This window comes from Syngnathoides biaculeatus, chromosome 13, assembly GCF_019802595.1.
Source record: "Syngnathoides biaculeatus isolate LvHL_M chromosome 13, ASM1980259v1, whole genome shotgun sequence".
NCBI lineage: Eukaryota > Metazoa > Chordata > Actinopteri > Syngnathiformes > Syngnathidae > Syngnathoides > Syngnathoides biaculeatus.
The window spans coordinates 13,646,776-13,669,855 of record NC_084652.1 but is presented as its reverse complement, the minus strand read 5'-3'; the positions used below and the strand labels follow the sequence as shown (position 1 = coordinate 13,669,855).

General features: G+C 41.8%; 1 protein-coding gene across 2 annotated transcripts; it reads right to left on the bottom strand.

Moving 5' to 3' along the window:
- Nucleotides 1–6,725: 6,725 nt before the first annotated feature.
- On the bottom strand, nucleotides 6,726–15,703 carry gadd45aa (growth arrest and DNA-damage-inducible, alpha, a). 2 transcript variants are annotated; one of them, XM_061840103.1, is made up of 5 exons: nucleotides 15,647–15,703; nucleotides 15,120–15,214; nucleotides 9,527–9,628; nucleotides 9,117–9,348; nucleotides 6,726–7,591 (listed from the first exon to the last, which is right to left on the bottom strand). In XM_061840103.1, the coding sequence occupies exons 2-5, from the start codon at nucleotides 15,140–15,142 to the stop codon at nucleotides 7,478–7,480; spliced, it is 471 nt and encodes a 156-aa protein (XP_061696087.1). In that variant the 5' UTR covers nucleotides 15,143–15,214; nucleotides 15,647–15,703; the 3' UTR covers nucleotides 6,726–7,477. The 2 variants fall into 2 exon arrangements, with proteins under 2 accessions (XP_061696087.1, XP_061696086.1); XM_061840102.1 differs by lacking the exons at nucleotides 15,120–15,214; nucleotides 15,647–15,703 and adding an exon at nucleotides 10,028–10,188 and having other exon boundaries at nucleotides 6,727–7,591.
- Nucleotides 15,704–23,080: the final 7,377 nt, after the last annotated feature.

Below are 23,080 nucleotides of genomic sequence, written 5' to 3'. Positions count from 1 at the left end.
ATAGGGCAACATTTGGACATGCTGTGAACAAAGTCCATTTCCGCTGATTTTTTTTTTTGGGGGGGGGGTTAACAACATGCTAAATTTCATGTTTTAGGTGTCAGTGGCACTCTTTAGCAGTTTCATACAGATTACATAAGCATTATTAAGGCTGTAGTTGCCATATCATCATGTTAATTAGTGTGGAATTTTTCACACTGAACTTCCTTCTATAGTGAAACCGACATGTTGCTTTTTAAATTGTTTCAGCTCCTAATAGAAAATTGAAATGAAATGTTAGTTTGACAAACCAGAGAGGAGTGTTGTTAACAAGCCTGAATGACTAAAAAATTGCCCTGGATAAAAAAAAAAAAAAAAATGTGACATGTGACAAATCAAGACTTTGTCTCCACTCTCAAACAATGGGGGCGTGTCCTCTGAATGTGCTGAGGCCACTCCCCTCTCCATGATCAATTGAATACCTTGACTACAACCTGGACAAAATCGACAACGTGACGGCTCACACAGGACCATTTTAGCCACACCAGAAAATCTAGAAACCTGAATGGTGACAAACCGTTTCACACTGTATCTCCGCAATTCAGTGCTGCAGTGTGTTTATAAACAAATTATTACTTACTAGGGTTCTAAAATCTTTCTGGCAGAATATGCTACGTTGATTGTACAGTAACCTTTTTCGGTCTGCAGTTTTTGCAGCCTTAAATGGCAAACTAGATGTGCAAATCCGCCCTTAAATGGAATTTGCCTTTCATTTCCACTTTCGTGCTCTACATTGATGAGGAGTGTCATCAGCGTGGTGTGAGATGTGTTCTGATAAAGGAAAAATATTCAGAGACGTTTTGGGTGGAGTGCAAGAAGTCATTTTCACCAAATAGATGTTTCACACTTTCACATCCATGTTGCATTTTTTTTTTTTTTATTACCCCGCTCTCATCCCCGCCCCTAAAAATCATGACACATTTGGTGGGAACCATCTTTTCCCAAGTTATTTATGTTGAGGTATCGTTTACCTTTGACTTTTAAAGCAGAGGAATGTGCTGATTTTTTTTCACGTTCTGTGTGCGCCACAATCGGGCTTATGCAACACAAGTCCCGCTTCACACTATGCGGACCCCATTCAAAGTGCACACTTATCACGCACTGGAATTCCGCCCTTTTTTGGAAGCTCACAGATTAAAAAAAAAAAAAAAGCTGCACATGAACTCTGACCTACAATTTTGCAAACACTCTGGGAGTGACTTTCGCCGGAAGTCTCGAGTGGGATGACCCCCCTCGCGAAAAGATTTCCTTTCCTCCGAGGCCTCACGCCGTTGAGTCACACGCCACGCAACCTTTCACACAGAGTCGGCTGGATTCGCAGAGGCCCACAAGCCTCAGGGGCGGGCTAATTCTTGGAATCCGCTTCGGAGTATTTGCTGTTTGGAGTTATTTTTAAATCACCTCTCGGAGTTTGTTTAAACTTTAGCCCCCCGATTCCTCCGTATATGCTGCAGGGTGGTAGCTTTGCAGTGTCGAATGCGTTGTTGTCCTGCACATTTTCAACCCGCTGGATCTCACATGGCAAGTTCACATGGACGGCATGTAACAGGAGGTATAAAGTCTACACACCCCTGTTCAAATTCCAGGCTTTTGTGGTCTGAAAAACGGGAGCAAGATAAATCGCTTTGAAACATTCCGACTGCGACTGTTAACCTGTACAAGGCAATTGAATTTCAGTTTTAAAAATTTGAAAGGGGAAGTTAAAAATAAACCAAGATATTGTTCTCCAAAAGTGCACACCCTATTATAACTGGGGATGTGGCAGATGTTCACACCTACGTGCAATCGAGTTTGTCTTCAATTAAGCTATTGTGCATGTTTTGGGGATGAAGGAGGGAACCGGAGTACCCAGAGATGACTCGCACGGAGACGGGGAGAACTTGCTAACTCCACACAGGCTGATTTGAACTCGGGTCTTCAAACACGCGAGCAGATGTGCTAACCGCTCGCCCAGTGTGCTGCCACCGTCTATTGGAAAACCATGATAATGGCTCACCATAAAAGCAGAAATAGAATTCATTGTACCTTGATAGATTGCCAGTACGTCACAGAGTCGACTCTTTTTAGCGACACGCCTCCCACACGCACGTCATAATCGTCACATCATTGAAGTTATGGGTGGCTCCGACATTCAGCGTTTGATGACTTTTTGTTGACAGAATGTTGACGAGCCTGCACTTTTATTTTCCATTTTCCACCCTCACTCGGGTCAAGGGTGAGCACGGGAGGAGGAGACTCCTATCCCGGATGACTTCAGGCGAGACATTGGGTACACCCCAGATTGGTCGCCACAGCCAACCACTTGAACACGTGTGGACAAACAACAATTTACACTCGCATTGACACACAATTTAGTCTTCGATTAGTATTTTAAAGCGCTTATTTTTTTTTAATTAGGAAGAAGCTGGAATGCGCAAGATATGAGGTGACCAGTGGCTTACACTTCTGCCCCACATTTGAGGGTTGAGAGGTTTTGGGTTTGAATCTCGGTTCCAGGGGGTTTTCTCTTCCACAGTCCCCCAAAACATGCATGTTCACCAAGAATGGTTGCCAGTTTATATAGACTTCGCGTTTTGGGGGGGCCTGAGACGAGGTTATGAACAGTTCCAAATACAGATGTCGGCTAGAAAGCTTTGCCCCCACCCCAGGAAAAATAAAACAAATCAGGAAAACCCTACTGGAGCATTTGAACTTTATCTGAAGTTAATCAGACCCACATCCCCATTCATAAGAAGGTGTGCACACTTGTGCAACCTCATGATCTCAGTTGTTTCTTCCCTCTCAGGAAACGTTCCTTTTTTTCTCAACCGAGTCGTACTAGTCATAGGACATGTTAACGACGGAAAAGGTTTTGAACTGATGGACCTCGATGTGGTTTACTTTTGAACATTTAAACAAGGGTGTGTAGACTATTTTTTACTACTGTGATGTCTATGAGAACTTTCCATGTTAGGATATGGACAAACAAGCATCGATACTCACATTCACAGCTAGGCATAATCTAACAAACATAATTTTCTTTCCCATCTCGTAACAGGGACGGTGTTTTTGCATTACGAAGCGTCACGTGATCCCTCAGGACCGCATTGTGCAACTTCAAGACAATCTACCTTCTCGTGACGGTGACTCATCACGTTGCGAAGAGGGGGGGTGGGGGTGGGGGACGGGGATTGCCCGCCTGTTTCAACCGGGTGACATCATCAGCTGCTTGTGGCGCAGCTGGAAAAGCACCGGAGGAGCACGAGGGCCAAAGGCACGAGTCGTTTGGAGCGCCGTCCTGCTCCTTACAACTAATTCACATCCGTGCCATCGGCTTCTTCTCATCGGATTTCAACATGGACTTCATGATCAGTGCCAGTCTATACTAAACAATAACTTACATTTACAAGCTAAGTTCTCATATTTGTTCCATGACATTGTACTAACTCATCCCCCACGTGTGTATTTTCTTCTTTTTGTAGCTGTTTCTCTTGGCTGCAGTAACTTCCGGAACATGGACTGTATGTGGATGCAAATGTGAGTCTCATCTTCCCTTCAGAATCAGACGTTCTAGCCCATCTATACAATACTACAATACCCACAAAACGTTTGGGATGTCGGTCTATTGAGGGAAATTTCCAGATGAACCTAAGACCCACCGCACAGTGCGCGATGTGGTCGAACCCGATTAGACCGGACAAGGTCACGTAGGAAACACCATTTGGTACGTACATACGCCGCAAGTGCCCACGTTGAAACACAGGATAGTTACCAAGAAAGACATTACACAGAAAGAGTTTAATGCTACAGCTAATGCTAGCGCCATGCTAACGCTAGTGCTAATGCTAACAGGGCCGGTTACAATAAAACTTACTGGTAAATGTCACTGAGATGCGCCAGTAACATAGCAGCAGCACGCTAGCACTGCGCTAATGCTAGCGCAGCACAAACAGGGCCGGTAAAAGTCACTTCCTCGGTACATACATTCCACCAGTCTCATTCTTATCTTTTCCGCTCGAGTGCCCCCGTTGCGGCTGTTAGAAAAAGAAATGCACAAATTAGCCGCATCACCGCATAAACCGCAGGGTTGAAAGTGTGTGAAAAAAGTTGGGCCTTGTAGGCCGGAAATTATGGTATATAAAGTATATTGCACTTTATTACATTAAATAAACCATAAAAAGACAGGAACAGTTAACGAAAATGCTAAAGAAAATTGATGTTGGCTATAAAAATAGCCAGAGTGTGCATACAGTATACATGGATAGTATTTCACTTCTATTCACGTGAATGTATTCATACTGCAAACATACATTTGGGCCACAAGCTTCAACTTTTCAGCCCCACCAACATTATAAATTGTAAATAAAAAGTATTGATGTAAAATATAATATATGTGTACTTTGGGGTCAACGCAGCGGCCCTTTTTGTCTCGCTTGCTTAATATCAGAAAATGTTCATTTTTTTAGCATAAGTAAAGGCTTCCGTGCATTTTGATTGGCTGCAATTTGCAACACTCCGACGCTGCGAACCTTTTGACCTTCTCTTCGTCTTTATAAATGTTGTTCACTTTCATATTCCAGTACTTTCTGCACTTTTTCTGTTGTCAAATCAGGAGCGGAGCAGCAAAATCTGCTACAGGCATTTGAGTCGAGAAGGTTTCCAAGTACGTCCACTTCTTTTTCTTTCTGTGACTCCTCAAGTCTCCCCGTTCAAAACCGCTGATGACACTTTGTGAGACTCTCAGCTCATTGGCTGGTTCCCTGTTTGAAGCCTCATAATGACAAAGTCAATGCTGGGTAGTAATTTCTTCCTATTATAAAGAATACTCATTTCTGACTCCTTTCCATTATGAATGGCAGAAACATTGCAAGAAACGACAACATGCGACTCACCGATCGATGAGGCACCCGTGGCCTAACATTCGAGCGAGTGATCCTCGTAGACACTCGGGAAAAACAACAGTTTCAGTATGACATGGCTGTCATGTGTGTCTGCCTTAAAAAAAAAAAAAGACCACATTTCAGCCTACAAGACCTCCACTTTGAACTTGAGAAAACAAATGTGGTGAGCCGATTGTGCTGTTTCACAAGTGCAAGCAAAGAAGGGGACAGTAATTCAAGAGCATTCACTGGGACTAAATTTGAATTTGTATTGATTTTAATTTCTAAATGAGAAATGTAATTCATTTTTGAAAGTGATATTGTCGGGCAGTATCCAATGTTACACATTCCTATTTGGCATTTTTGTCTCTCTGATGTTCATACATTAAAAGAACATCAGGAGTTACTCAGTACTGAAAAAGTTTTTTTTTTTATTGAGTTCTTACTCATCCAAGTAACTATTAGGAGGACTTACTTGAGTCATACGATTCTTACTTGAGTATTTTGTTCACCAACCTCTTGCTATTGTTCAGTATTTTCTAGATCTCTTATGAGGTCACAATGTGAACAGTGCAATGAAGAAATACCATCCATCCATCCATCCATCCATCCATCCATCCATCCATCCATCCATCCATTTTCTACCGCTTCTCCGGGTCGGGTCGCAGGGCAAGTAGCTTCAGGGGGGATACCCAGACTTCCCTTTCCACAGCCACTTCCTGCTCTTCCAGAGGGATCCAGAGGCGTTCCCAAGACAGTCAAGAGACATAGTCTCTCCAGCGTGTCCTGGGTCGTCCCCGGGGTCTCTTTCCGGTGGCACATGCCCGGAACACCTCACCAGGGGGGTGTCCAGGAAGCATCCGAATCAGATGCCCCAAACAGCACATCTGGCTCCTCTCAATGCAGAGGAGCAGTGGCTCGACACTGAGCCCCTCCCGGATGACCGAGCTTCTCACCCTATCTCTAAGGGAGAGCCCGGACAGCATGTGCATGTGGAGGAAAGTCATTTCGGCCGCTTGCATCCGGGATCTTGTTCTTTCGGTCACGACTCACAGCTCGTGCCCGTAGGTGAGCGTAGGAACGTAGATCAACTGGTAAATTGAGAGCTTCGCCTTTCGACTTAGCTCCCTCTTTACCACAACGGACTGATACAAAGCCCGCATCAGTGCAGCCGCTGCACCGATCCGTCTGTCGATCTCCCGCTCCATTCTTCCCTCACTTGTGAACAAGACCCCAAGATACTTGAACTCCTCCACTTGGGGAAGGATCTCATCCCCTCACCCCTTTCTGACTGAGGACCATAGAGTCCATTCATGTAAAAAGTTGTAGTGCATTTTAGGTTCTCTGTGCCTAAATCAGATTTAGATTTTGTCCCCGCAGGCCCACAGCGCTGCCCTCCCTCTTCATTTTTGGTCAGCGCAGCCAACTTTGGTTCGCAAAACTAGAATGGCTATTAAGAGGTGGACTCCCTCGGATATGTCAAGAATGAAGTCCCGCCCGGGTATGTGTTGGATCATGTGAAAAGGTCAAAGCATTCACGGCGTGCTTCCGCCAAGAAAGTCAGCTGTTGAGAATGCAAAGCGAATGCCGCCAACGAATCAGGAGAGAATCGGGGAAGAGGGGAGGGAGGCTTCGGATGAATGAGCACGGTGGTGCTGAGCCACGCACAAGCCCGGCGGAGAGCGCGTGGACCATTATTGTTCTCTTTAGCTCAGAGATGGCAGCGAGGCCACAGAGGCCAACGTGACCCCCGTGATCCGCACGTGACTTCTCCCTTTACAACCGCGTGCTAAAGGTCACAACGGTCATTTTCCGTAAATGGAAGGACAAACACGGTATTGGCTCAGAACAAAATACTTTTTATTGACATCAAAATGTGTGTCCAGTCAAGATTTTTGCAAATGTAAAAAAAAAAGAAAAAAAAGAGAAAAGAAAACCTAACATAAATATACTTAAATATATTTGAAAATAACTTAACAACAATTGTACTTGGCTTGGCATAGGAATTATTAAATATACGCTTCACTGGATGTCTACTAGCCCTTCCCTTTCAAAATTACAGCAACATCAATATGAACAGTTGAATGAAATATTAGGTCAAATAAGAAAGGTCCAGTGTTTTAAGTGCTTTGTTTGAGCAGAGACGCGCGGCGAGGCCTCGTTCAGCTCAGGCTTCCGGCTGACGCGCCGCTTTTTCCTGAAACGTGTCACGGAGGCCGTGAAGCAACACCGGCGCTCGTGTATGATGTAATCCTGCTGCCTGCGCCACGTCCGGCTTTGACGCCAACAAAAGCAAACCAGCTGGCTCCATTTTCGTCACCCGTGACGACACCGGGCCTGTTTGCCACGACAGACAGACTAACCCCAAAACAAGTGGAAATCCCCTTCCCACTTTTTTTTTTTTTTTTTTGCCTTTTAAAATTCATCCCAACAACATAACAGGGTCTGTCTTTTTTTTTTTCTTTTTTTTTCTTCAATCCAACCCGAGTAGTGCTTCGGAACATTTGATCTGCAGCTGCTAATACGGCCACTCTCGTGCAACATTTAACGTCCTTTCATGCGTTTAACGTCTTTGGCTTTCATCGTTCGGGCAGGTTGATGACGGGCACCCACTGGTCCATACAACGGCTCTCGCTGCAGAAGCAGTTGACCCTGCTCAACGCCGGGTCCTTCCACGAGGTCGAGTCGTTGCTCTGGAAAAGAAAAGGAAAAGTTGAGTCAATGCACTGCACCAAAAAGGACAAGTGGCCTGTGTGTGTGTGTGTGTGGGGGGGGGGGGGGGGGGGGCAAATGAGGTATTCTCTCTACAGACATTCCTTGAAAGTCACAGGCGGAAAGTGTCAAGCGCGCGATTACCGAAACGCACATGGGACTTAGTTTCAGTCATGTGACGCAAGAAGCCTTCCAGTTAAAAGTTGGGGCACATTTTCTCACTTCATTGCATGACAAAGTGAGTCAAGACTTTTCACTGGGACTTTATGCTGTTGTGTAAAGGCAAAAGTACTCACACTCTGTACTTAAGCGGAAGTAAGGATGTCCTGATCATGTTCTCTCTAGCCCCCCACCCCCCACGTTCGGGTCAAATCACTTGATTTTTAGTATCAGCTGATACAGAGTCCAAACCTCAACAATGCATTCAAAAGAAAATCATAGTACATATCTAGAAAAAAGATACTTGTGTAAAGAGAGACTCTGGCTAATTCTACGTCATGAAACAACATACATACAACCATGAAATGAACTTATGATCAAAAAGTAAATATTAATTTTTACACCCCCCCAAAAAAAAAAAAAAATTGCTCCTTATACCTTGGCCAAAGTGAGCAAACGAACAAACAAAAATGTAAATGATTTTACTATATCTGAAAATATCCATCTTATGTCACCATATGTCATTAGACTAATAGCATACTTGCAACTTTCTGTATGAATGCATGATGAAAAATTGGGATAGTGTAGATTTTTGGTTATCCAGGTGATGCAAACATTGAATCGAGGCAACTGGAATGTTCTGGTTTGTGAAGAAATGACTTGGGCAAATATGCTATGAGGCTAATGATGTGGGTGTTTTTTTTCTTTCAGAGATAAAAGCCAATTTTTCAAGACCCAAGAATTTTGTGCTTTATCACATTCATCAAGAATCACTTTTGCACACAACAACTTGAAAGACATCCTAAACAAGGGAATGGGGACTATCTTCACTTCTCTGAATCTTATGCATCTCTTATTATCATGAGTGCATCCTTGCTTCACGTTCCTCCAAGTGCCAAAAGTTTCAATCAGCAAATCAAAATCTCAACCTCTGTTGACTTTTCCTCTCCGTAGTTACGCTGTCCTTTCAATTCCAGACAAATTGTTTTGATAACAAAACAGACCATAGCCTCACTTGACCTTGAGGTAGCTTCACCACAATTATATTAACATGACTCATTTAACCCAAACCATTGTTGTCCTTTAATAACTTGTTGTTTTCGATCCCAAGACAGCACCATCATCTGTGGTTGGGGTGTGCCTGCAATTCGAGGTCCCACGCCAACACTCAAGCGAGAACTGCTCTCGCTAGCTAATGAGAGGCTTAACATCTTCCAAGAAAACCTCAACAGTCATTTCCCCATCAGTGAGAATGAATGACAACAGTGACCCATACTGAGTACAAAGTGCACATATCTGCTTCCAAACGTAGGAAGTGAAAGTAAAAAGCAGCCGGCGTGTACTTACAGTGACAAGCACACAGTGCAGGTCCATGGGCTCCCCCCCGCTCTGCCTTCCGCCGCCGCCTCCTCCGGCCGCCAGGATTTGAGCCAGGCGCCGGGTGTTGTTCACTCTCAGGATGTTGATGTCATTCTCGCAGCAGAAAGCCTGGATGAGCGTGAAGTGGATCTGCAGGGCCACGTCTATCTCGTCGTCGTCATCGGCCGCCAAGATGCACAACACCACATTGTCAGGGTCCCTGGCGAGGAAAAGATGACAATAGACGATTGTTACACAATGACCCAAGAAAAAAAAAAAAAAAAAAAAAAAAAAGCTTGTGCAAAACTACACACAGCACCATTGGAAAAGAATGAATAAAAGTAGACGTGCATAAAATAAAAACATTGTGTGACTGGAGTTTATAGTCTTGTACTTACACATTGAGGGACTTGGCCGCCTCATAGACGCCCACAGTTATGCAGCCCTGAGGTAAGGCTCTGATCAGGACCTCTTCCAAAGCTTTCGCCACTGAATCCATTCTGCAACACAGCACCAAAAAAAGTTGATTAACAACAATAGACACACAGGCACATGAAAGTTCTCTCGTACACCCGCCTGCTAAGTCACCTCTTTTAAAGCCCATCTTTTCATGTCTTTGAATGCCTCATTCGCAACGATTGCAAACGCAACAGGCAGATGTTAGCACTTTTTTTTTTTTTTAACGCGTCCACGCACAGGACCGTCTCCCCACTTTCAAGCCGTTCGCGTCGTCGCTTGAGGTAATAAAGTACACCAGATGCTAGAAAATACTTTGATATCCTTATTTTGGGTCGCAATGTACATATTCGTCGCGTCTGCATACGCACAAGCCGGCCGGCGATTATCCGTGCACGCAGCAAAGCAAAAATATGAGGGCCGAAGTGCTGCAAAAATCTTACCTTTCTTGAGAGTTATCCCCACTTATTTCCTCAAATGTCATGTTGTACATACAATCCCAAATCCACTTTAGGGCGAAGTACTAGTTTTTTCTCTTCTCTTCTGTCCACACGCGTGTCAAGCGTCTGCCGTTTCTAGTGCAACTGAAGTGTAAAAATCTAGTAAGTTCACATAAGAGCGTTGGGGGACAATACCAGCCAGGGAGAACATTTACATATCTGCCCTGATTGGGTCTATGCTAATTTGTCGGATCAGTCTCGAGTGGGATTGGGCGGAAGGCGGGCAGTTGCACCGCAAGTGCAGCCTTTGTAAGAACAACAATGGAAGAAAGTTACCAAGAACAAACACCTCATTGCTGTACGTCCAGTAATTTTTCTAGGTATCTTGGTACCAAAGTGAACTGTACTTTACTCAAGTCATTATTTTTAATGATGATTTTTATTCCTTGAGCTCCTCTGTGTTTTAGTCCACCAACAGGCCCCTGATGGAACAGCAGGCACCCAACTCAAAAGACTGTGACATCAGTGGGAAGTAACGAAGTATAAATACTTCAATATTTATCTTTCTGATGCCGTTTTTACTTTTACTTTCGCTATATTTGAGACCCCCAACAGCAGTTGACCAAGATTAGGATCGTGACATTTTGGTCTGAAGACACAGCGGAGCCACTGCAGGAGTGTCTCAATCCAGTGTCACCATCTGGTTTCATCGTTTTCAAGATAAAAAAGGAATAGCTGAATAATCACATTTCATCAATTAGCATGTTTTGTTGGTGGCATGGCGGGCAACTGGTTAGCATATCCGCCTCAAAGTTGAAGACCAGGGTTCAAATCCCACCCCACCCGTGTGGGTTTTCTACAGGTACATGGTTTCCTCCCACATCCCAAAAACATACATTACTTGGACACTCTAAATTGCCCCTAGGTGTGATTGTGTGTGCGGCTGTTTGTCTCTATGTGTCCGACGATTGGCTGGCGACCAGTTCAGGGTGTACCCTGCCTCCTGCCCGATGACACCTGGGATAGGCTCCAGCACTCCCGTGACCCTCGAGAGGATAAGCAGCTAGGAAAATGGCTGAATGACTCAAGTAAGAGTAAAAAAGTACCCCTTCCAAAAATTACTTGGGTAAGAGTTAGAAAGTTAAAAATGAAAATACTGAGTAAATGGAGAGTGAATTCTGATTTGTCAGAGCATGAATGGCAAATGAAATAATGAAACTCAATAAAATGTGTATGTGCAATGTGTGTGTGTGTGTGAGAGAGAGAAAGCGAGATTAGCACGTCCCTCAAAAGATGCACACCCATAAAACAGTTTGGACTAATATGACAGCAACAAAAACATCTGAAATTTATGGGAAGCTGTTTTCTCAATTTATAAGAGGGAATGAATATCCAAGTTTGGGCAGACAGTGCCAGACAAATAATACAATACATTTAAGCTGTTGTTTTTATCCTGTGAAATGTAAACAGTCTCGCACTATTGCCTTTTATGGGAACGACGACCTTTCCAACATGGCTGCCACGTTGGCACGTTATTTACCAGTGTGACGTAATTTTGTGTTGTTGCAGGCATGTGACTGTCTTGCGTCGTTTGATGGGTGGACTAGTCTTAAAATTAAAAAAAAAAACCGGTTCGGTTTTAAGAATCACACAGCGCCTGGCGTGGTAGTTTTAATCTAAAGACAAAAAAAATGTGCAATGATTCAAGAATAAAAGTAGCATGCGGAAGCTAGATCATCGCAATGGAGTGAAATATCGTTTTGGAACAAATACTCGAGTAAAGTAAACCGTATGTTGCAATAAAACTACTACAAGATCAATTCTAAGTAGAATACTAATAATTTTACTCAGTAGAATGTATCTTGACTTTTAGATGTAAATGTGAAGGAGTAAATGTAGTGTGTTCCGACCCACCTGTATATAAAAAAAGAGAGTCGAGTGCATTCGAAAACATTTCTACAATTTTTACTTTCAGTGTGTCAAACTCATTTTTTTTTTTTTTTTTTGGTCAGTACACTGTATTCAGAGGGCCATTATGGCTGAAAACATTTGACAGTATAATCACCTCATTATATTACTATCAGAGGTTGAGTACTCACGCAAGGAATACATTTACTTAAGTAACTATTTGAATACATTGCAAATGTTAAAGTGATTTTAATGCAACGTTATTTTTGGTGGAGCATATTTTGTTAAAAACAAACGCCACCTTTACGTCATTTCATTGTGGTGGCAATTGCATGATCCTTGTATTTTTAACTTTAAACAATTATATAATAATCACTACCTGCTATTGTGTTGTTTCATGAGTCCAAACAAAGAATTTTTGGACATTTCTTGTGACGGAATTTCACTTAATTTCTATGACTATAATAAGAATGATTGTTTTAATAAAAGTGATATTTTTGGATAAGATCGGAACTGGCTCATTCCTATTTTCTCTATTTGACATTCAATGTGATTATTAAATAAATAAGAAGTTACTCACCTGTTACTAAGTGCATCCCTTAAATACTCCCCCGCCCCAATTAAAACTTGCTTACCTGAGTAACTGGAGGACTTCATCTTACTTTTACTTGAATCACATTATTCCAACTTTTCATTTTATTTTTTACCTGATATTTGGTCAATTTGTTTACACATTTGTTTACATGTAATGACATGTAAACAAATTGATGAACAAGTAATTTTGAAATCAGAAGTCAATGAACATAGTTTCAACTATTTAATTTACCCTCCACACCTCCCCCCCCACCCGCCCCAAAAGTGTATGATTGGTACCAAAACAAAATGATTGCAATAGTTTATTAAAAGTGAAATGTGCGATTTTGGTTGTTGATTTTGCTGAGTTTGGTAGTTTTGCTGCCTCAGTTCAAATTTCATTTCGCCTGTGCTTTTTCTTTTGACTGTGTAGGTTTTCTTCGAGTACTCCGGTTTGTCTTCTAATGTACTACAAGACAGGCATTACGTGTTGCTGTCCAACAGCACCAAGTTGTTCAAAAATGGTCTAAAAATCAATGTTATCGGCAGTTGGATATTTACAGTATTATGTCAAAACATGTGCAATACAGCTAAAAATAAACTAGCTTTTGGATTTAAATATACTGTACACGACGGCGTTGCGGGGAAAATATCTTTTTTGCAGCTGATCAATGACATAATTGATTGAATCGACAAATTATGACATTAATAGAGATCAGACCATCATCATAAAATGCTTATTATCATCCAATACCGATCAATGGCATCAGATCGGTGTAAAGTCTACTCTGGCCTGCTGGTAGGTGTGAATGTGAGTGCGAATGGTTGTTTGGTTCCATGTGCCCTGCAATTGGCAGTGGACCAGTTTAGAGTGTACCCCGCCTCTCGCCCAAAGACAGCTGAGAAAGGCTCCAGCAGGGCTGGATAAGCAGCTCAGAAAATGGATGGATATATTTTAGATCATTTTCTCAAAGGAATATTCTGCATTGCACCAAAATCTTAAGGACGATTCCCCACGATATCAACTGTGATCCAAATTACAGTATGCCGAACACCTTTAATTTATTCTTATTGTATTTTGATGATATAACCTCGAAAAACCTGCAGAGATGTGGGTGAAAGGCCTAATGGGGAAGTTAAGAGATATTTTGCTGCCCTCTAGTGGTGTTATGAAAACACTACCTATGGTAAGTGGGAGTACCTGTATATGTACAATTTACCGGACGAACCAGAATACCCTATGTTCCTTGGAGAATTTTTATAAAAACAATGTACATTGTAGTTCTTTAGATTTTTATACACGCCAATCTACCCATCTGTTTTCTGAGTCGCTTATCCTCACGAGGGTCACGGGAGTACTGGAGCCAATCCCAGCTGTCATCGGGCCGGAGACAGGGTACCAATTGCAGGGCACATGGAGACAGACAAACATGCCAACTCCACACAGGCGGGGTCGGGATTTGAACCCCGGTCCTTGGAACTGTGAAGCCAACGCTCTACGGCTGTTCCGCCGTGCCGCCCACTTCCCAATCATTTACTTTAATTCTTGAACATGCTAAACGTCAGTGATGAGTTGACCTCCCAGCAGATCCCCCACATACAAATGTAAACTATGCGTTTTTATTGAAGAGGTTTACACAGAACAGTGACACAATATATACATCATCTTATTTAGCAACCTTATAAAATTCTCATTTTCCAAACATTCTGGACATTGTTCAAATAAAGACACTTTTCGTACAAAACAAGATTTTTGTTTGGTTGAGAAGTCAACCATAGTACAAAGTTATATAACAGGCACAACAGAAACACAGAGGAACATGAACCAGGGAGCATTAATAAATATGCTATTTGCAATCCATGGCCTGACTCAGAAAGCGCATCCACTTCACAATTCTGAGGCTTGGATTTCAAATGGTGGTCCCGGCTGCGTTTGAATGTTCTCCCTGTGTTTCAGTGATTTTCCTTGTGCCACCCTGGCTTCTTCCCATTCCAAAAACAAGTAAGCTTCGTCGAGGACTCAAAATTGTTCTCGTCATTCACTTTGTGTGGAAATCTTGTTGACGTTATTGGCACATATCCCTAACAGTTCCCAGGTTTGGTGTTTGAATCTTGGCGCCGGCTTTCCTGTGTGGGTATTCTGATTTCCTAGCACATTCCAAAAACAAGCGTGGGAGGTTAAAAAAAAAAGACTAAAAATTGTCCTTTGATCTGCATGTGAGTGTGAAGGTTTTTTTTTTTTAATTCCGTCATTGGCTGTCGGCTAGTCCAGGGCATAATTGGCCGTCTCACCTTTGACCCTAATGAGCAAAGGCCTCCGGAGTCCCCCCCCCCTCAAAAAAAAAACCCCAAAACAAAACAAAAAAACTGATAGGATTTTTTTTTTGTATTCCAGTTCTTAGGAGTGCTTAACTCTTTAGTGAGATTGAACGGAAGGTGGGCTGCGCTCTAACTGCAGAGTTTGTTTCTCTCACAACAAAAGTGGTGGGAATTAATGACGTACAAATATGTAAGTACATTTTCCAGGGATCTTGTATCATGATACTACCAAGTGTACTTCGCTTGAGTATGCATTTTTGTAAGTCAATTTCCCATTTTTACTGTTACTCCCTACCTTAGGCAATAATAACAGGCCATGATTCTTGGAAAATGTGCTGCCTTCTGCCAGCCTTTAAACTGTCCCTTTCTGGTGATAATTCTCCACGTAATCTGAAAAGACACAAAAAGATGAGGTGTTTTAGTTTCTCCTCTGTCGTTTTGACTTTTTTTTTTTTTGGTTGTCAGTCAGTTGAGAACGTTAGCAAAACTAAGAAAACACATTTAAATAGCACGAGTCTGGGTCAGTGCTACCTAGTTATGCGAAGTATTGTACAGAAATAACTGTCAGTAAAAGTTCATAAAAACGTTTTTAACTTCTACTTAAGTCCACAGTGTAACTACCTTGGGCACGAGAACAGCAAAATCTTCGTCAGTTATCCTCCATTTTTTTTTTAAACCTATGCACGACTTGTGTGGAGAACTTTTTTTTTCCCAATCCCTTTTACTCTCTCCCAACAACTCAGAGTAACACGTTCTTCAAATGTCACAACATTAACACGTTTAAGTTTCGCTATATATTAAAAAAACAAAAGGTTTACTCACTTTTTTTTTTGCTTCAACACACGCACGGATGGTGACTGCTGCTGAAGTTGACCCAATCGCTGCTCCGAAGTGGAGGAGAAAGTGTGACAACCGCGTAGCAACGGGACGCCATGTGGGTGAAAGAAGCCCTCTGATTGGCCCGCCGCGATTGACGTCATACCAAATGGAAACGCCTACAAGCTCAAAAGAGCAGCGCGAGAATCACCGTCACGTGATCGATCAGAGGATCTCTGAGCTCTCTGCTCAAGGGGTGGGCAAATGTTTGGACGCTATTATTGACCATTAACTTTGTTTTGATTAATTAACGAAATTTTTAATACGTCAATGGTAATTCCAAATTTTGATTTAGATTTTTTTGGGGGGAGGGCTACTTCTGGCTGTATTTCAAAAACATACAGATTTATTGGAGACTTTAAACCAGTGGCTTGCAAACTTTTCTTTTTAAACCAAATACTACAAAAAAAAAATATCCAGCTCTCCAAGTACCATAATCCTGAACAACATTCGAATACAGTGCAGTAAGGGGTCCGGCTCCAAAAATCTAAAGTACAAGTCAAACATTTGGAGACACTTCCGCATTAAATAGCACGAGAAAGTGTTTCAAAACTGCTAAAATACAAATGTAATGCCTTTTACCTCAAAATTAAAGGTGAAATCCAGTGCTTGCATTAACATTGTATCCATTAGGTCATGTAATATGTACACCATTTTGACAATGTTAAATCCTCTATCATTTAATAGTGTTTTGAGAACATTTTTCTCGACAATTACGAATTTTCAGGGGCGCTGCCATTTTCGCGAGTCACATAATCTATGTGGGCGTATGTGACATGTATCGTGATGTTCCAAACGCTCGATTACATGGGACACCATTATGCCCAGCGCTGATTCGTCAGATTTATCCTTATTTGATGAAGAAATAGCAGTATCGGTTGATCGGGAAGACAGAGAAATACTTGCATACAGATTTGAACCTGTGGCTGTAATTAATGTTGAATATTCGGATGGAAAGACGCTGAGTCTGACCACTCAAAGGCCTACGTGCAACATAAGTGTGTAAACAAAGGCCCCTGGGAGCTCCGGGCCGGCAGCCGGGAGCTGAGGTTCCAGGTGGCGGAGGCCTTTAGCCTAGCTTCTGCGTCCGGGGCTAACGAATATATATATCATACAGTACAAGTGAACGGTACATATAGGCAAAGATACTTTTGCATACAATAAGAGGAAGCCAGCATACTGTGCCTAAATACAGCGCTTACACATGTCCCAGTATTTCTCTGGTCTGATGACATGTAATGTTTCACTAGTGAAAAAATAACCAAAGTTATCACTTGAGATGCTTCTGCGTCGGGCTCGCTGGCGAAGGCTTGCGCGTCGTGCCCCGCGGACAAGCACTGCTTTGGCCGGGCTGGCTCATACACACTGTCTAGGAGTCTGTTGTTAGTTAGAAGTGATCCACATCTCATCTAAATATGGCTCAAAACGATAGGGTAATGCTACCCAGGTCACTTTACTCGGTTTTGAGATGTTCTCTTCTTCGAAAAAAGCTTCCGTGTCTGAAGGGGTGTGTCCCATAGTAGGGGGCCACAGCGTATTTTCAATGGCGAATGTCCGGGGTGACGTCACAGACAGTAGATGCAGCCAATATGGCGACCACTTGGATGTCGAATGAGACTTCCGCAATTTTGCGCATGGATGGCGCACTCTCCGCTTATATTTATTTTTTTGTATGCACATTGAAATGAAAAATGTTATTTGTATTTTTCATTTCAATATCGATTTTAGAATGTTTATAGGGACGACACTTGACCTTTAACTGCTCTCAGTAGACAGCAATGGGGCCAAGTTCATGTGGCCCACAGGCCAAAATCAGCCAATTCAAATAGAGTGACGTACATGATGATGTAACAAACGTTCAGTTGTGGCAGATAGGGGCAGCAAGCTTCGTTTTCTTTGCAAGCTAAAGGACAATTAAAAGCAACCCATCAATATGAATGATGGAGATACTTTAATAAAGACAAAATTTAGCACTTTGTCACTTGAGCAAAAAGTAGACAAACGTTTGGGACCACACCAGCCGGTGGATTTTAACATGGTTCAAGCAGGAAAGGACAGAACATGCACCTTCAACTCTGAAAGGCTCAAGAGGAAAACATGGCTAATTGGATGTGTGAGCAGAAAATCGCTGCTTTGCTTTCCTTGCCTGCATTTCGAGGGAGACACTACATGGACTACGACGGGATTCAAAGATTTGAAACATCTTTCGGAACGTCTTGCCAAACATGAGAGCAGTAGCCCACAATTTTTATATACAGTACTTTATATATATATATATATATATATATTCATTTTTTTTCATAGGCAATAATAGATTGTTTATTAAGTATTAACTAAATAAACTTGATGAAAGTATGATTGACACTTATAACCTTTGTGGGCATCATTACAACACAATCAACCAGAATGACGACTGAATCCAAGGAACAGGTACAATTACATATTTCTCAAAATGTATATTCATGTCACATGATTACTGTACATGTCTCACCTGTCTTTTGGTGGTCAAATTATTGGGTCATTTTGTCCCAGATTAATTTCCCTACATTAAATGTTGTTCAACACTATTCAACCTGATTACTAATCGTAAAATAATCATCATTTTAGCAAAAAATTATTGTAATATTTGATCTAAGACTTGATATTTGTGTTTCTGTAGTTTTCATAGGTTGGATGTAAGTCATTTACCATTAAGTCAACTGTCATGTAATTATGTTTTATTTTTTTCATTGACAATCATAATAAAAACACCACATTGATTTTTTATCATTGCAAGACATAAGGTGAAAAAAACATTCTTGTCGTTCCAATTTCATTGGTACAGATATAGGATCTGGCACATATAGTGGTCATGCTCTATATGGTAATGTGTTACATCATCAATCTGGCTTAGGCCTTCTGTTACCTCTTCTCCTCCTTCCAGTCTGAACTCCCCTGGGCCAGCTGGAACAATACCTGGAACACAAGTACACATCATATTCACCGGACATCACAGTAATCCTGCGAATGACACCACTACTCGCTTATATACCTGAAGACCACATCGTGGAACTGGTTGTGAATCATGGATTCTATGCAGGCAACGCTTCCAGGTTTGCGGTACAGAGCCAACGGCTTGCCTGTCAATCACAAAGCACAATAGCGAAAGACAACGATTCACGCTCAGATATTACTGAAATATATTTTCCAATTAATTTGACCTCAAAATCACAGGGGGATAAAAACTGGAAGTAACACCTTAACGAGCGTGTTAGCTCTGACATACTTAGCGCCGTTGTTCGTGCGTGTGCGTGGCCTAAGAGTCATAAAAAGTCAGATGTCTTGATTATTATAGATAATTCTATTTTTTAAATGTCACACAATGTCATGCTTTCTTCCGATACTACTTTTGCAATGCACTGATTACCCCTGGTCTCTATTGTACTCATATGTATATATGTATTGTTTTCCACACGCGATAAACATATATATGACTATTGGTATGTATATATTGTATAAAATTACGCAACATATGGTATGTGCGGTACGGTGGTTCAGCTGGTAAAGCGTTGGCCTCACATTTCTGAGGATCTGGGTTTGATCCCGGCCCCGCCTGTATGGAGTTTGCATGTACTCCCTGTACCTGCATGGGTTTTCTCCGGGCACTCCGGTTTCCTCCCACATCCCCAAAACATGCAACATTAATTGGACACTCTAAATTTCCCCTAGGTGTGATTGTGAGTGCAACTGTTCTCTATCTCCATGTGCAATTGGCTGGCAACCAGTTCAAGGTGTACCCCGCCTCCTGCCCGATGAAAGCTGGGAAGGGCTACAGCGTTTCCACGACCTTCGTGAGGATAAGCGGCTAAGAAAGTGGGTGGATGGATGGATAGATATTATTCTCAACATCAGTTGTACTGTGGAAAGGAAACTACACAAGTTTCCTATTTTGCCTCTAGAGGGTGCTAAATGCTCGTGTGTTTGTGATCAGGTCCTTTTGGGGGCGGGCGTTGTGTGTGCACTCGCTTGTGCGTGTCCTACTTCAGGTGCAAAAGGGAAGAAGGCAGGTTGGAGATGAAGAATTGAGTGATAGAATAAATTCATTTCAATTTATTTTCTTTGATATTGCTGTTATATTTTGTTCTGTTATTATTATTAGATGGTCTCTGAACACCACCACATTGATTTATCTATCTATCTATCTATCTATCTATCTATCTATCTATCTATCTATCTATCTATCTATCTATCTATCTATCTATCTATCTATCTATCTATCTATCTATCTATCTATCTATCTATCTATCTATCTCTATCTATCTATCTATCTATCTATCTATCTATCTATCTATCTATCTATCTATCTATCTATCTATCTATCTATCTATCTATCTATCTATCTATCTATCTATCTATCTATCTATCTATCTATCTCTATATATATATATGTATATAAAGGTTTTTGGGCAAAAGTAGATAAACATATATATTTTTTTAAATTTCATTACATTCCTGTCATCTTTTCCTTCTTTTCTTGATTGATTAAGATTAGTTTATTATCTTTACATCCCTCCTTCCTGCGCTCATAACTGCTTTTTATTTATTCGCCCTTATATCTTTCGTTCTGTTTACTAATGCCCCCACCGTTCTCCATAGTAACATAAACCATACTTAAATAATTCAATTACAATATTTTGTACAGAAAAATTTAACACAAATTCTAGCTGAAAAATGTCGATTCAAAACAGATTAAATACAAATGTGATACTTAAAACTTAAATACAATGAAACTGTATTGAACAAATGTTCTGTACTGCAGTAAAAAAAAAAAAAGGATTAAACCACTGGCACATTATGCACAGTTTTATCACTGTTTTAATATAGAATGATTAAAAAAATCTATTAAGCTGTATCACACAAAGTATAAAAATCTACATGAATAAATGTTTGAAAACAGTTCTAAAAGATTAAATGGAATTTTTCTGTTCTTCAAAGTTAGATATAAAATAATATAGCCAGGCGGCACAGTGTATCAGCTGGTATAGCGTAGGCCTCACAGTCCTGAAGTCCAGGGTTCAATCCCAGACCCATCTGTGTGGATTTTGCATGTTCTTTCCGTGCCTGGGTGGGTTTTCTCTAGGTACTCCGGTTTCTTCCAACATCCCAAAAACATGCAACATTAATTGGACACTTTAAATTGCCTCTAGGTGTGTTTGTGAGTGTGACACGTTGTCTCAATGTCCCCGCCGATTGACTGGTAACCAGTTCAGGGTTACCCTGCCTCCTGCCCGTTGACAGCTGAGATAGGCTCCAGCACTCCCCGCGGCCCTTGTGAGGATAAGCGGTGAAGAAAATGGAAGGATGGATAATATAGCCAGTGTAACATAATGCTCAGTTTGAACATTTAATTCAGTGATTCTTTTCATCCCACTAGAGGGAGTGCGTGAACCAGTCGGGGTACTCATACCACACAATCACGGATGTGACTTAATAAAAAAGGGAAATTCCTTGAATACCGAAGTTTAAGTTATCAAAACAGGAATTGTACATAGCTGTAAATACAATATTTGAAAGTTTTATTCACTTCTTTATTACACAACAGTCTCAAATTTTTTTTAAACTTTCAATTCAAAAGTACTTCCACAATATGAGTACCTCTATTAACTGAACAAACGTTTGAGAAAACATGACCCAAAGAGGATGTAAAACACACAGACACCGCGTGTGCTATTAAGTCTACAAATCTGCCGCCAAAGGTGCTTTGAAAAATAGGCCAGGTTGTGTGCGATGAGGGCCTTGAGAGTGCAGTGACAGCCATGATGAAGTGCGGAAGAAAACAAAAGCTACCTATGTCTTGTCGCAGTAATGCTCATCTGTTTGAAGACGACAAGTGTGGAAGATCACATTTGTGTTGGGGCAGTGACGAATGGCGCTACACGAGGATGATGTTGCTCTCTAATAGCCTGATTGCTCAATTAATTCTGCCCGCTTGTACCCTATTAATGTAGAAAGCGGCCACATTTGCTCGCAGATTAGTAAAGACACCGGCTGACAGTTTGCACCGCTCAAGGTATTTGGGAGGTCTAATTCATTCATAATGCCACAATGCGCCCCATCTATCATCTCAACGTTTTCATCCGCTAACTTGCCGCTTGCTCCCTTTTCTCATTCCAGCTCGCTGGCTCCTCTGGGGCAGGTGGAGAAAGGGGAGTGGGTGGGGGTGGGGGTGATTTGGTGGGGTCAAACGAAGCCCTTGCTTTTACGCGTGTACATGTGTGGGTTTGTGTCCACGTGCGTGCATATATGCGAGTGAGTAATGCGTGTGAGAAGATAGGAAGTGTGTGTTTGCAAGGCTGCGAGGTCATCAGCGTCGCTTCTACTGATGAATTATATGCAAGCAGGCAAAGAGAGTCAATTATCCAAAAGAAGAAGAAAAGGGGAAAAAAAACATGTGCGCTGCGCCTTGTGGCCCCGGGGTCCCTTTTCCAATTCAGATAGTGATATTCCCCAAAATGTAGGGAAAAGACCATGAAGGGGAGAGTTGGATGATGATGAGTTAAAAAAAGAGAATGAATCAACACCCCCACCCTCTTCTATTCCGCACCTTTGTGTTCTCTTCTCCCCCCCGATGGAATCCAGAAGGCACAAAATGCAAAAGGCTATTATGAGGCCTTCAGAGCGCGCCAACGCCACTTATGATGGATGAGTGTGGGATTTAGAAAGGCCTCCTGTCAAGCAGCAGCCTCCTGTCCGTGCTTTCCTCCCACTTGTCCCTTCTATTAACAGCCCCCCACTTCAAATGAGCCCTCAATTGACGACATTTCCAATATATATTGTCGTACTTTACGCTCTCCTCCTACGAAGCCCCAGACATGACATGGAAAAACAAATTGAACTGTGGTCCCAATGTAGAGATAATGTTTGCACAAAATGCAAATTTGTGGTAATAAAATAGGTATAACCTGGGCCAAAGTCATACATATGTGACCTTGAAATCGTGCGGACAAAATATGAATTTGTGGCCACCAAAGAGGTGTAACGTGCATCAAATAGGTTTAACGTGCGCATGAAGCCTTAACTTGTTGCTACAAAATAGGTATAATATGCACACAAAATAATAATTTGTGGCAACGAGAAGGGTACGACGTGCGCACAAAATACAAAACAAATATGCATGAAATAGGCACCAAATGCTAATATGTGACAAGCCAAATAAGTATAGCGAGCACAAGGAATAGCAATTTGAGGCCAAAAAGCCATGGCATGGACATGAAATTCTAATTTGTGGGTTTATTTGTTATCATGGTTATGCAAATAGAGCACACCGTCGCTAGCAGTTCGACCATAGCTGCTTTGCGGCCACAGATTTGTGTTTTGTGCGTACATTCTGTGAACATTGTG